Source organism: Patella vulgata, chromosome 4, assembly GCF_932274485.2.
Source record: "Patella vulgata chromosome 4, xgPatVulg1.2, whole genome shotgun sequence".
Lineage (NCBI taxonomy): Eukaryota > Metazoa > Mollusca > Gastropoda > Patellidae > Patella > Patella vulgata.
This window is the reverse complement of record NC_065882.2, coordinates 80,657,041-80,671,603: the sequence shown is the minus strand read 5'-3', so window position 1 is coordinate 80,671,603 and position 14,563 is coordinate 80,657,041. Positions and strand designations below refer to the sequence as shown.

The window sequence follows — 14,563 nt, the reverse complement described above, 5'->3', positions numbered from 1 at the left end:
CAAAAAATTATCATCAATTATAATTCACCTTAAAGAAGATTTTTTTAATTTTTTGAAAAAAGCTTGAAATTAATGTTATTAGCATATGTATGCACTGACTGTTCAAAATCTGTTTTATGTAAACGAAAATAGAAAGAAAGTCAAGAACATGAATTATTTAAATATACACTATTGGAGATTAGATAAAGAGTTGGCAGTTCTCACTGTAATAGGTAAAAAATAGATAATGTAAACGCAATTTGCTGAAAATTTAAGTCAAATTGTTCCACTATGAACCGAGATTTTAGCGATTGAATATTGGAGCTAGCCTTGATCATCATTACTAAAGTCGGTAGGATAAAAAACATAGTCTTGATTATCCATTTAATTATGAACGGAAGTCGAACAGCAAATCATAACGTAATCCAATAAAAATCGCAGGCTAGCGATGCCATCTAGAGTTGATTATGGTCTGGATAAGTTAATTAATGTCTAATTAATAATTTAGATAACATTTCAGGCCTAAAAAAAGACCTGCAATAGGCAGATTTAGCTGCTGTGGGGTGTATGTTTTGTTGCCTGGCAACCTATTTTTCTTTCGTACAAAACTAGAAATCTAAAATACCTGAGAAAAAAAAAATTTGTTTAATTTCGCAGGTATATAGGAAACAAGACAGATATACGTATGTTTAACATAAACTTTAAAGGTGAAATTAGAATTCCTCCGATGTTACCGTATTATGGTAGTCCCCTTGTGAATCATTTACGCTGCAGGCAAAACGGGGAAAATGAGGTGTTGCAATATGTTTTCATTCTGTCCTCTCATCTGTATATATATATCCCATGGTGCAACAGTCATGTTCGTATAATAAATAACGCGTCTGTTAAAAAGTTTGTGTAAAGATAACAAACTCACATGTCTTGTGTTAGACGATCATCAGCCATGTTTTAAAAATGATCACCTGGAGGTGTACAAAAAAAAAAAAAACGTTTACAAAATTCTTGAAATTTGTTCATTTTTCATGTGTATAAAACATGGAACACAGGTATACAGGATTCAGGGGTTTTCAATCCATTAAAAATTTTCTTGATAAGTATCTTCAACTTGTAAAAATGATGTCTGGACTGGAGCTCGATTTAGGCAATACCAATTTGAATTTTCATTTTTTGTAAACAACCATTTAAACTAAGATTCCTATTTCTATGGGGAAAAACAGACTTTTTTCATTTTTGTAATTTTAAGCAAAACTTTGTACAGAAGATGAGAGTACCTATTTATTTATGAAGACACTGAAATGACTAAAAATTAGCTACATTTTAACTGCATGAAACTAACCAGAAGAAGTTTCCCTCATCAGTAAGATAATAACTACAAATGGTCTTAGGGGACAGAATGTGAAATTTGGGGATTAACCATTATGTTAGTCCCAAAATAACTTGTTTGTGTTGAGTGGATGTTAAACTCTCTCTCTCTCCCTCTCTCTCTCTCTCTCTCTCTCTCTGAAATGAGGGGTTAAAGTCTGGACTACATTTTCATATATTTCCATCCCAAACGGTATTAGGGGACAGAACTTAAAATTTGGGAATTAACCATATGTTAGTCCTAAAATGACTGTTTGAGTTGAGTGGATGTTAAACCCCATCCCTCCTCTCTCTCTCTCTCTCTCCTCTCCTCTCTCTCTGAAATGAGGGGTTGAAGTCTGGAATGCATTTTCATATATTTCTATCCCAAAGTCCATGTTTGCAATCAAGATATTTTCTACTGAAAAAAAAAGTCCATATTTTAGAATAACCAAATCAAATTTCGAAACAAGACAGTTGGCATTATTTTATTCCTCCCAACAATATCTTTAAATCAGATGAGCTGATTACTACGCTCTGTGTTTTTATTTACCGAATTACGTGTTCATGACAAACATATTACACAAAATATGAATTATGAATGATGAAAGGCAATCTACGTTTGTTGGGTATTTTAGAATTAGAACGTGGAGCATGTCTTACTGCATGCTGGGAAGACATCTATCATCGTAAGATACACTCCTAGAAAATATTATCATATATTTCCTTTCAACTGACATTTTGTGAAGTTATATAAAACTAGAATAATATAAAAATATCAGAATAAACATGGTGGAGAGATGACATTTATATATCTGCAATACAAGTGCATGATGAGTTTTATTAAACTTGGCCCGTCTTCATTAGCCCATTTGGTGCAGAAAAGTAGGATATTAAACCCCATTTAATTTCATTTCTTAAACTTGGACGGATTTAGATGAAATAAGAGGCCCATGGCTATTCCACTAATGAGGCCCTCCGTCAGGACTAGATGAAGATAAAAGTGTGTTATAAACACAATTGAGTGAAGTCAAGGATGATGACGAGTGTTTAAGACTGCAATATGTGTAAAAAAAGGGATTATGACAGTGTCAAAAATATTATACTATTTTATAAACCTTGGACTGGTGGGGGGGGGGGTGACATTAGATATTGAGGTTCTAGGCTTCAGCCTGCCAAATCCACCACTGTTAAACTCTATTTGAGGAGAGTTTCATAGTTAACGGTGTTTCAAACCTTTTGTTTTTACTCCTGGTTCTCCAGTTTACTGATCACAAATGAAATATTGAAATAGAAAATAACCCCTTAGCCCTGTAATCATTTGGGTTCTTTTTGGGTTAATTATCATGACAGCGGTAACAATGACAAGACTATAGTGAGTTTAAAATAAGGTTTTTCTCGGCTTAGAGTGAAGCGATTGGACTGAAATTGTCAGCATATTCCCTTTACATTATCTAGTTTTGAACTATCATAGTGAGAACTGCTAGCTCTTTATTTAATCGTCCATAATGTATCTTTAATTAAGACTATTATTTATTACGACCAAAGTGTCTAGTTTTGCGGATAGGGCCAATATGACAAATTAATTTTGCAATTAAGGAAATCTTTTATCAGTTTTAAGAATAGAAAATTAAAACTATTTTGTGTTAATCCCAAACTTATAACGTTAATGAGGCGCCAAAAGACGTTTTTATCTTTTTCTTTCATTTGTGAATAAAAAGTATAATTTGTGACCTGCAATGTTACCATACAGTAGTACAATGATTGGAACCTAGGGTGTAAATGTGATGATGAATTTTCTATCTTGTTAATGATTCGGCTCTCGACAAAACCAGAAAAACTTGGCACCAGAATTATTTTACTTAGAAATGTGAGACGAAATGTAACGAAACAATATGACTGAACATTGACAAACTAGTAACATCAGACAGCACGGCCATTAAAAGAACTTTCTCACTCAAGTCGATCGAGCAATCTGTTAGTCATTTTTAGTCACCTTGTTTAAAAAGATCTCCAATTCTTGACTCCAGTTTATTTAGTTTGAAATATAAACACATTATAAAAAGGCTTAGGTTACCATGTCCATAAATATTTATTTTGAAAAAATTATGATTTATTGTTTTAGTTGATATTTTGAAGATGTTTGTATACGAGACAGGAAGAGGTTTTAGAGAGGTTCATTGGCTTGAGAGATACCGACTCCACCTACAATTTATTCCACTCAAGGCTTTCTACTTAAAAGTAGCTAAGTTTCAAACTCGATATCCTTCCAAAGTCTTCGACATTGAAAATATATCCAATATTTAAGACTTTTTAACATGGTGACGCCATATTCTTGTTTGGAGAGCATGCGCAATAAATACTTTTGGTGTAGACTGGAATAACCAGATGCTAGAGATTGCCATTCGATTAAGACTTCTGGCATATTTCGCCGAACATAAAAACAATCTGGTCTTGTATAACAACAAAATTTTTAAGAGGTAACAATTGAGGTAGATACACTAGGTTGTGTAACAAAACTGGAACAAAACTACATGTGGTGGAGATACACAAGGTAGTGTAAGAACTGGAACAATCTACATGTGGTGGAGGAGACAATGAAAATCTTGTTGAATGATTGACTTGTCTAGAGCGAACTGAACATGGGGGCGGGGAGTCTTCGAGGACGGAAATAGGACATAAGGTTTTTATTTATAAATTGCCGGCCATCTTGTGCTGTCAATCACCTGTCATCTAACAGATAAAATAAATCTGACGGAAGATATATAATCACAGTTAATCAACAACATGTGTTTCATCAGGCGGGGGAGGGGGGTCCAGATTCAAGGACAACATCAGCTAAAGAATGGGGATTGCCACAGTTTAAGGGGGAGGGGAGGGGGAGGGGGAGGGGGGATGACCAGATTCATGGACAACATCAGCTAGAGAATGGGGATTGCCACAGTTTACGGGGGAGGGGGGATGTCCAGATTCAAGGACAACATCAGCTAGAGATTGAGTATTGCCACAGTTTACGGGGGAGGGGGATGTCTAGATTCAAGGACAACATCAGCTAGAGAATGGGGATTGCCACAGTTTACGGGGAGGGGAACGGGGGGGGATGATCATATTCAAGGACAACATCAGCTTGAGAATGGGGATTGCCACAGTTTACGGGGAGGGGAAGGGGGGGGGATGATCAGATTCAAGGACAACATCAGCTAGAGAATGGGGATTGCCACAGTTTACGGGGGAGGTGGGGGATGTCCAGATTCAAGGACAACATCAGTTTGAGAATGAGGATGGCCACAGTTTACATACAAAAATATAAAGAAGGTATTAAATAGGGAGTAGTAATAGGTGCTTTAGGCATACTCTGGTTCATGCACAACATTAGTTCAGCTCTGACATAGTTCTCATTACACTGGAGAAAACCCACAAGGGCGAACGTGTGACCCTACTCCTGGAATCAAAACCACAACACTTGACTCAATAACTTTTATACAGTAGATACAGTAGACTACTTGTGGCCATCCAGCCAGATCCCCCAGGGGGAAAGTGGGATTATATATAAAATTGATCCTATTAATAATCCCCATGAGTAGGGTCTATTGACTTATGACATAATATACTTGTCTATATTACACAGCTGATGTGTCACAGTAAATGTGGGGATTTTGCCAAAATAGTGACATAATTCTGCAGTTATTGACGACTCAGATGTTATGTAATCATTTCTCGCAGCTACTCCTTAAACTATTATTACATCTTGTTAGTGATGTCTCTCCCAGTTAATTTGAAGGTATTTGGCAAATTTCCCTTTCAAGAAAAGATAAATAAATTCTTTTGAAAGTTGAATGACAAAGAGCATGACAGGCCCATCCTTAAAGACAAAAAAATCAAATGACTGTTAAAATAATTACTCATGAATCATTTGGGTATTTCAAAATATAAAACGTAGATATATTGTTTGAGAGAGAGAGAGAGAGAGAGAGAGAGAGAGAGAGAAAGAGAAATGGGGTTTAATGTCCACTCAACACAAACTAGGTCATTTCGGGAATAACATATGGTTCAATTTTATTTCAATAATTTGCTTGCGCGGAGGAGTCTTTAGCAGTGGGAGGAAACCGGAGGACCCAGAGAAAACCCCCAAGGTTGGACAGGTGACCCTACTCCTTGTCACATACACCCGGGGAATCGAAACCATGCCAGTTGGCTCAATCCTTATGATACAACGCGCACACGCTAACTATTCGCCCCCCCCCTTCCTCTTGTTTCAAAGTGAAAGCCTTGGTTAAAAGCCACTTTTACAATAATGTAAATTGAAGTTCCAGAAAAAAAGAAAATTTGAAATAATTGAGATTGGAACACATTATTTAATGAAAAAATCAAAGCAAAAATTATTGTGACTTAATTTCAAATATATTTGGCCATATGGGCTTGAAAATTTAAAATTAAAATCCCCCAGAGAAACGTCCATGTAAAAATACATTCCACAGAAAAAGTAAAAAATATAATGTTTGTGAATAATTTAAACCATAAACATAATTTTTTTCTAACAAATTATTTGTTCTCTACTCAGAGATATTGACCTATGATAAGCTTTGATATACATCACATGACCTAAGAAGGAATGGAAATTATTTCATTGAAAACTGTGTGTTTCATTCACACGATCCTGAACAAGACGTTTTATATAACAATATAAATAAACGACTGCATGTTGCGCTCAACGGCTCACAAGGTACGCAGAAAGGAAAATTTTCTTTGTGTTTTTATAGCTTGTGTATTTTTTCAACACATGTTTGACGTGGCTGCATTTCTCGCCAGCTGGCGTGAGTGGTAGTCATCGGTTCTCGGTGAAAGTTGGGTGAAAGTTAGTTCAGGATAATGTAATGTTATTTATCATTACATGCTACAAGGTATACTCTACATATATATATATATATAAACAACTTCATGTCCTGCGGCTTTGACCACCCCACGCATGCAAGCTCTAAACCTCGTCATACTCACTGCACATACATTACATGTGCATGTAACAACCTTTGATAAATATACACATGAATCCGACAGATAACAAAAAAAAAAAAATATCTTTCATATTAACTTAAAATGATGAATTTGGCTTGCATCAACATCTAGATGATTTTTCTTTCTCCTTATCGCGATTTGTTTTATATCGTGACGTGACAAGTCTGCTCTTGGCTTGTATCAAATTTCTGAAAGAATATTTCTAAAAATATAAGCCTGCATTGAGTTAAACAAGTTTGTAAACTTAATAAGGATGCATTAAATAAACATGGGTTATAGTATATCAGATGATTATTGTCAAGGAGACGAACACATGACTTGTTTCTGTTAAGAACCGATTGTATTTTTTAGTCAAGTGTAAATGAAATGAAGAAGGGTTTTTTTTTTTTTTTAAATTTCCAGCTCTTTTACTCCTGGGCTTATAAAGATGAAATGGGGTTTAATTCATCATTTTATGAAAATTTTTTCCTGGACAGCGGCTTTTCTGAAATGGGGTTTAATGTTCTCATTTTCTAGACCAACCCATCTAATAAAAACATAGCTATGCCATGCTATGTAGGAAATGGCCGGGGGGGGGGAGGGGGCAAGATTTCCCCAATGGACAAAGGCACCATTCAGTGTGCCGATTGTTTCCAGGGGAAGCAGCTGTCCCTCTTTCCCCCCCCCCCCTCCATATGACGAAGAGCTTTTTCCCGGCCGGCCCTCTACGTCCTTGAATGTCAATGGTATAATAGAAATCATTTTTCACGTAGACTGTTAATAAATCTATTTATGGTTGTGGTTTATAAAAAAAATATTGATGTTTATTTATTAACCAAATTAAAGACAATCTTCATAAAATGATTTTTTCAAAAAAGTAGTCTTAAGAAAATAGATTTTACAAAAAAATAAAGTGTCAAAAATAGCTAAGATGTCAACATCACTTACAAAATTTATCTGTGATTTATCTAGTAAAAAAAAAGGAGGCAAACATTGTGAATTATAGATTTCCAATAAACTCCCCAGAACGAAATGTAATTTATAATTATCTGTAATATATTCAAATTAAAGAAAAACAATTGATCCGTAACATTTCGAAGACTGTTAAAAAAACGAGAGAGACAAAAAATGTTGTGAATCACTGATTTCCAATAAACTCTCCAAACTAACTGTAAGTAATAGCCTTTATATTAAGTTAGGAGAGAAAGGTGTCATGTGATACTATGGTTGGTACCCTGACTGTGTTCAGACCAATTTCTGTTATCTTGTCACCGTGCCAACATCATGTCCTATCTAACATCAAACAGTTGAAGACGAGTGGAGTGAGCTCGAGAAAGGTGATTTTAAAACCAGATGCTGAGTACAACAATTTATAACACATCGTTAGTCCAATAGTTTTCTTTCCTTTCTTCAAACCAAGTCATCAACTTTTATTCTCTGATGCGCAAAGAGATATTTACATTCATCTCGAATCCTCGACTATTTGTTGATAGTTTTCATCGACTTTTATGTATGAAATGAAGATAATCAAAAAATTCCTGTACATAAAATCATTTTATTTTTTTTGTTTGGCCCTAAATGAATGTGATATTATTTAATAGAATTTAGAAAAAGACAAAAAATACATATAATGATAACTTAAAGGAGCTAAATCCCTAATATTTGGGACCAAGAAATTGACCCAAATGAGTCGCAACGTATATAATAATGTAATCTGATTGTATATAAACTGATTTAGATTCAATTGTTTCCATTTGGACTCTAATTTCTAATCAGTTATGTCCCAGTGAAATGTGTCAGGAGTCTCAACTGAATAGCAATTTCTAGCGTCTGGTTATTCCAGTCTATTGCGCATGCTCTCCAGATAAGATATGGCGTCACCGTTTGACATGAGTTGTGGAATATGTCTAGCCTCGTTCTTTCTGGTCACTTATTACAAATGACGCTGAAATTTGTGTACAAATGGTAAAATGTTTATTTTGTCTTAAATATTGGATCAGAAGCCTACCTTTTCCTGGTAAGATCAATACATCAATGTTGATTTGAATTGACAAATAATTCGTATTTTCAACATGTAAGACTTTGGATGATATTGAGTTAGAAACTTAGCTACTTTAATTAATATGGAATTGGGAGGCAATTTGGTATAGGTGTGGGGAGGAGTATGCATGCTCCTATACACTTGAACATCTTGAACAGGCTATACGATACTTTCACTTTAAATTATATTTTTCTCAATAACATTTAAAAACTTTAAAAAAAACCCCAATAAACTGAATGAATTTTCATTGACTGAAATCTGATGCCTGAGAGCTCGTCTTAAAAGAGTTGGAATAAATAAAGACCAAATGGCTGTGATATAATGTGTAAACGATCGTGATACAAGAACAGAAGTCATTTTATATGTTACATTATCTACGCACAGGGATACACAGGACAAGAGTCTTATCTAATCCCCAGCTGCTTCTCATTACATCATAGGGTAGCGTGTCGCTTGTCAAGAAACAAGTTTCAAATTTCATCATAAACTACCAGGAATACAGAGCCAGCATTCAACAGTCGAGTTGGTTACACCCTCTATTCCTGTGTCTCTTGTCCTATAGGGCTATCAAATTTATTTGCCAAACAGAAGTCTGTCTGTTACTTTTGGCTTCTGGAAGTTTGACCTTTGAGATAACCTTCATCCCTCGTTACTGAGCAGTTCAACAGAGGACCGTCTCTTTTCTCCACGTTATCGCGCCAGAAACACTCTGCCTGTTCTGTGACAGTCTGCGCTGTTTTTAAGCTCGACAAAGAGCACTTGACTGTCTTAAACATAAGTAATTCGTTATCAGTAAAAATAAACACATATTTTAATAACGACTTTTATTTCCCCCACGCCAATTTTTAAGACCTAGTTTTAGTGGTTTGAAGATAAACACAGAAATCTGTCCAATCATTTTGGACTTCGTGTTCTTTCAATTATAAATATAATTAAATTGAAAATGGGTTTTTAAATAAATTTCATTTAACTTTTGAATTCTGGCACAGAGTTTTCACGTCATGATATGGCTACTTATTTTGCCCTTTTTTAAAAGCATCTGGAGACATTTTTGTAAATAAAATTAAAATCACAAGTTGGAACAATTCTATAAATGGCTTAATGTACAAAATCAGACGTCTCATGACTTGACTGTAGTAAAGATGGGCAAACGCTGTGAGTGGTCATTCCCCTTGACTTACTCCATACAGCTAAATTTATTTTATGCTGGAAGTCCTGTGACAACATAATTGTTTCATAAATCTATTTTAAATTTTTAATAACTTTCATTTTCCATTTAATTTCAACACTTATGAGTGGGCATTCCCCTTGACCTACTCCACAGAGCTAAATTTATTTTATGCTGGAAGTCCTGTGACAACATAATTGTTTACTAGACCTATATTCAATTTTCCATAACTTTCATTTTCCATTTAATTTTTGAACATAATAATTAATTTCACTTATTTTGTGTCTTTTCAGGATAGTTCTGGACGAGTGCTAGATAAATGGGTGTTGGCCTCAAAAGAAGAAGAAAATATCATCATTCAACAGTTCCTACGATTCGGCGAAACAAAAGCCATAGCTCAGGAGATTCTCCTGCAAGGAACGAAAGAGACACAAGATTTGTACATAAAACAAACCACAAGGGCTGATTCCGAAATTAAAAAATTTATGGAACGAAGCAATATGACAATGCACAACTATATGAGGAGTATTGAAACACGGCAACTTTTTCCTGGACGTTTTCCTTTTAACATCCCACCAGTAGCACGGCTCATGACTCCTCCTGGACTACCATCGAGCTTCTCACCATCGGGAGATATACGACCATTAGTTCTACCATCTACCTCTACACCAATCACAACATCACCGTTAAATCGATTACAGACTATGCAACCATTTGAATATCATCGAGAACACGGAAGTCCCAACCCAAGTCCTAACCCACTTGAGAAACCTGTCACAGTCACTGTCACGTCTCCTTGTGCGAGTCCTAAAAATCTGAGCACCACCTCCACATCAGTTAACTCTTCGCCTTCTCCAGTATCAAATCACAAGTTTTCAGAAAGTGATGGAGAGAACATTATCATATCAAGTCTGTCAACGAAAGAAGAACCGACACAGAATGCGATTGATTACTCCACTAAGGACGACTCGTATATGTCTGACCTTGAGAGAAAAGCTAAGCACATGAGAAAGTCATCTAATCCTATAAAGCGCCAGTGGCAGCCATCAGCTGGTTTTGGGAGCACCTTCATGGGTCCAAATGGTAAAAAGAGAACGCTGTGTTCAGCATGCAACAAGACATTCTGTGATAAAGGGGCCCTTAAAATTCACTACAGCGCAGTTCACCTGAAAGAAATGCACAAATGCACAGTGGACGGATGTAATATGATGTTCAGCTCGCGCCGAAGTCGAAATCGCCACAGTGCTAATCCAAACCCCAAACTACACATGCCTCAGAAACGTAAGGAAGATTCACCAAGAATGGATGACAGTAACGGAATGAGTGACAATCCACCAACAATGGTTCTTCCACACATGATCCCGAGAAATCCAATGTCCTCCATGGACTCTCCTGGGATGATTCAACCCGACCCCAGATACTTCCTGGATCTGAATAATCAGCTCCCTTACTTCCCCAGCCCGGAAAAGTGGTCAAAGTTGGAACTCTCTGAATCTGAAGATGAACCCAAGGATCTCAGTAATCACAGTAACCATGGTGATAATCATGACAGGAATCGGTATAATGATGCTAATGATGGTGATGCTGAAGATGGGAGATCAGAAATGATGCTGCATAAAGGAGGAAGCAGACGGAAGAATAATGCGCCAACTCGCTGCACACAGTCTGATGACATGTATGTCATGAGTGACGATAATTCTGATGACAAGGATCCAAATGAGAGGAGTCACCAGGTCAGAAGTCGATCTGGAACATTCGAGGGCAGAAGTTCCGATGAATATCAACTAGAAAAACGTTTCAAGACTGAACCGAAAAGTGGATTAGACAATTCAGATGATATGGACATGGGAAATGAGTCGGATGATGAAAAACCTGTCACTCCAGCCAAGAAAAACGGAAAAAGTGACGCCTGTAATTTTCCCAAAATAGCATCCCTTTTAACCAACAGTCTTCCAGTAAGATGCTGTCCTCCAATTACAGGATCTTTCTCATCTCCTAGTGAAGAATGTCCCAGTCCTGCTCAACATGATTCCGATCAAGAATCCAATGATTCGGCTGATTCGTTGTCACCGAAAGAAAATGGAGATTATTTGGATTTATCAGCCAGCGAAATCCCCATTGATAAAGAGAATCCCAAAAAGTGTGTCGCCTGCGGTAAAAGTTTTGGAAATGCCTTTGGTGTCAAAATTCATTACCAGAATGTTCACCTGAAATTGATGCATCCTTGTTCTATTGACGGCTGCAATGCCAGGTTTCCTTCCAAAAGAAGCAGGAATCGTCACGCCAGTAACTTGAATTTACATCGAAAACTCCTCTCTACAGAGGGCGATTTATCAGACAAGAACAACGAAGGCTCTGTGCAGGATTTGCGTGAGGATATCATCAAGCAACTGTATGGTCCCCAGCATTTGATTGGGTACGGAAAACCAGAGAGTAATCGAACTAATGGTCGTAAAAGTCCAACTTCTGATGGACGAAGCAATCACAGCAAAGAGGAAGAAGATGAATATGAAGGAGAAGCCGATACTGATGACAAAATGGACACAAGCGCAACAGAAAAGGAATCCCCGGAGGTCAATGGTAACGATACGTTAGACTGCCACATCTGCGACATAAAGTTTGAGGATAGCCTTGCGCTACAGGAACATTTTGAAACGAGTCACCCGAAAGAAACCATACAAAACGGCCGAGATAAAATATTCACGACAACGAGAAAAAGTAGAAGCAGACATCGTATAAACGGGAATCTCCATAGTAACATGGTCAGTGGCATCTCCTGATAAATTCATATGGGGACGAAGCTGTCGCTTTTCACGTGATGCTTCTTCTATACAATGAAATCACAAAGAGCCTTGATCTGATTGGTAGAAACTTTAGACTGTTAAAAACGTAGATGTTACGAATCATAGAAATGTTAGTTCAACAATTCCACGACATATTTTTTAGTATTACATTTTTTTTCTTTCCAGTTTTCCAGTCATTAGAACACTTGTGCCAAATAACGGACCAATTTTTTGTAGCGGGATTTTCATTAATATGAACATCTTGAATGTGCTTTCATCCGAGGATTATTTCATACAGAAGTTAAACATTACAACAATTTTAAAAAGTGTATTATAATCCAGTGTAGAAAAAACTATGCAGTTAAATTTGTTGAAACGTTGTTTTTTTTTAAACGGACATCAGTTATTAGTTTACGAATGAACATTGCAGCATTATTACTCATTTATTGATCGCTGATGATTAATTGGTGTTTTGAAAAGGAGAAGATAACTCTAAAGGGTGTGACATGTGAAACCATGGTGATGTCATGGTGATGGCCTTTGCCCTGTCAAGTGTATTAAGCAATAATTATACATAATTTATATAATATATAAACATAGTAATAAATTAGTTGTAAATAGCCACGTTAGACATTAGAAATATAGCCACACAATTCACAATCTGACTAAAATACAGATCTATATTTCGTTTCGTTTTTTTATACTTTCAATGGCCTACACTACATGAAGATCTGACAAGTTGTACTAAAAGGTCATGTCAAGAAGTCGCCGTAACAGACCGTTTCATTGGCTTATCCTTCATTTCAACCAAAACGCCAGTAATATAACAACTCTTCCAGATCCTAGCATTGTAAAGACAAGTAAAACGAAATTTTGAACTATAAAAACAAACGAAATAGGATCTGTGTTATAATCAGATTGCACAGTTCATAATTAGACATTTTTACACACACACACATAAAAACACAGAATTTGAAAAAAATTAATCATGTAATGTAATTGAATATTATGCAATTAGCAATTATTTTACATAGCGTTTAAGTTGTTTTTTGGTTTATTAAGTGTGTGTATGATTGTTGATTTTTCATGAAATGCAATTTGATTGAATAACATTTGTTTTCTTTTCAAATTATCCAACAAATGACGCTTTTTGATTAGCGAGGTTTTCGGGACAAGCGTGCAATTTAATTACAAAAATATTGTAACACACGACACTGTTGTTATTTTTGAAAATCTTTCTTTTAAAGGTGATAATTGAGTTACGATACCAGTATTAAAAGCCAATTTTTTTTCGTTTTAATCATTATTTTTTTTTTTGCAATCAATTTTTAATAATTATGCAATCTAGTCAATATATGTAATTTTTCAATATTAGAAAGCAATATTCATATCTTTTTAATTACATTTATATTATGCAATATGCAATTAGTTGTTTTATTGGTGTATAATTTGTTTCATATTTCACCTATATGCAATTAGTAATGATATTTCAAATAAACACAACATCACATCAACCTGTATCAATTATCACTGCTCTTGTTTGATATGGGTCTCACCTGGGCTCCAGTGTCAGTTATATTTACTGGACTTGACTGACTGACAGTTAATTTTGACCAGCTAGAGAATTTACCTGTCAGTCAATATAAATGCCATAAAATTAGGATTTTAAATAATTTTACCCTAAAACACTATGAATACGGTCAAATGGTTTGTTTTTATGTGCAAAAACACTTGAAAATATATATAAAGATTTAGGATAATGATAAAAAAAAAATTTTATATTTAGAACAAAAAACATATTTTGCACATTCAGGCAAAAAAAAATGTCCAAAATTTGGAGTGAATGCCTTGGTTCTGACTGTAATTTCAAAATGTGAAATGTGTTTTCCCCGAGGAAAGAATGACAATGTGAATGAGAGCAGTGTTAATTCTGTGGGAATGATATGTCTGTGAAACTTAGAAAATATTTTATTCTGTTATAGATGCTAAGCTTTTACAATAATACTATATAAAATCAAATCATATGATTAGGTTTTAAAGATCATGGGGTTCGTATGACTTCCACGTTCACATATCTACGCAGATTACTTCACATGAACAAAGAAGGTGCTATTATCGGTGTTCATTCATTATTTTACTTTTAATCTTTTTATCACCATTTTCTTCTGTATTCAGTAAAGAAGACTCAAGTATATAGAGACAAGCTCGTAATAAAACAATTTTTTTGTAATTGTATTAAATACTCAGGTTTGAATCACC

General features: G+C 35.4%; 1 protein-coding gene across 1 annotated transcript in view; it reads left to right on the top strand.

Annotated features, from left to right (window-relative positions):
- Nucleotides 1-13,578, top strand: part of LOC126817092 (zinc finger protein basonuclin-2) — a 50,164-nt gene extending 36,586 nt beyond the window's left edge. Inside the window, exon 4 of the mRNA XM_050543892.2 lies at nucleotides 9,815-13,578. Within this exon, the coding sequence (XP_050399849.2) occupies nucleotides 9,815-12,301 (2,487 nt within the window). The 3' untranslated portion in view covers nucleotides 12,302-13,578. The remainder of the gene's footprint in view (nucleotides 1-9,814) is intronic.
- The last annotated feature ends 985 nt before the right edge of the window (nucleotides 13,579-14,563 follow it).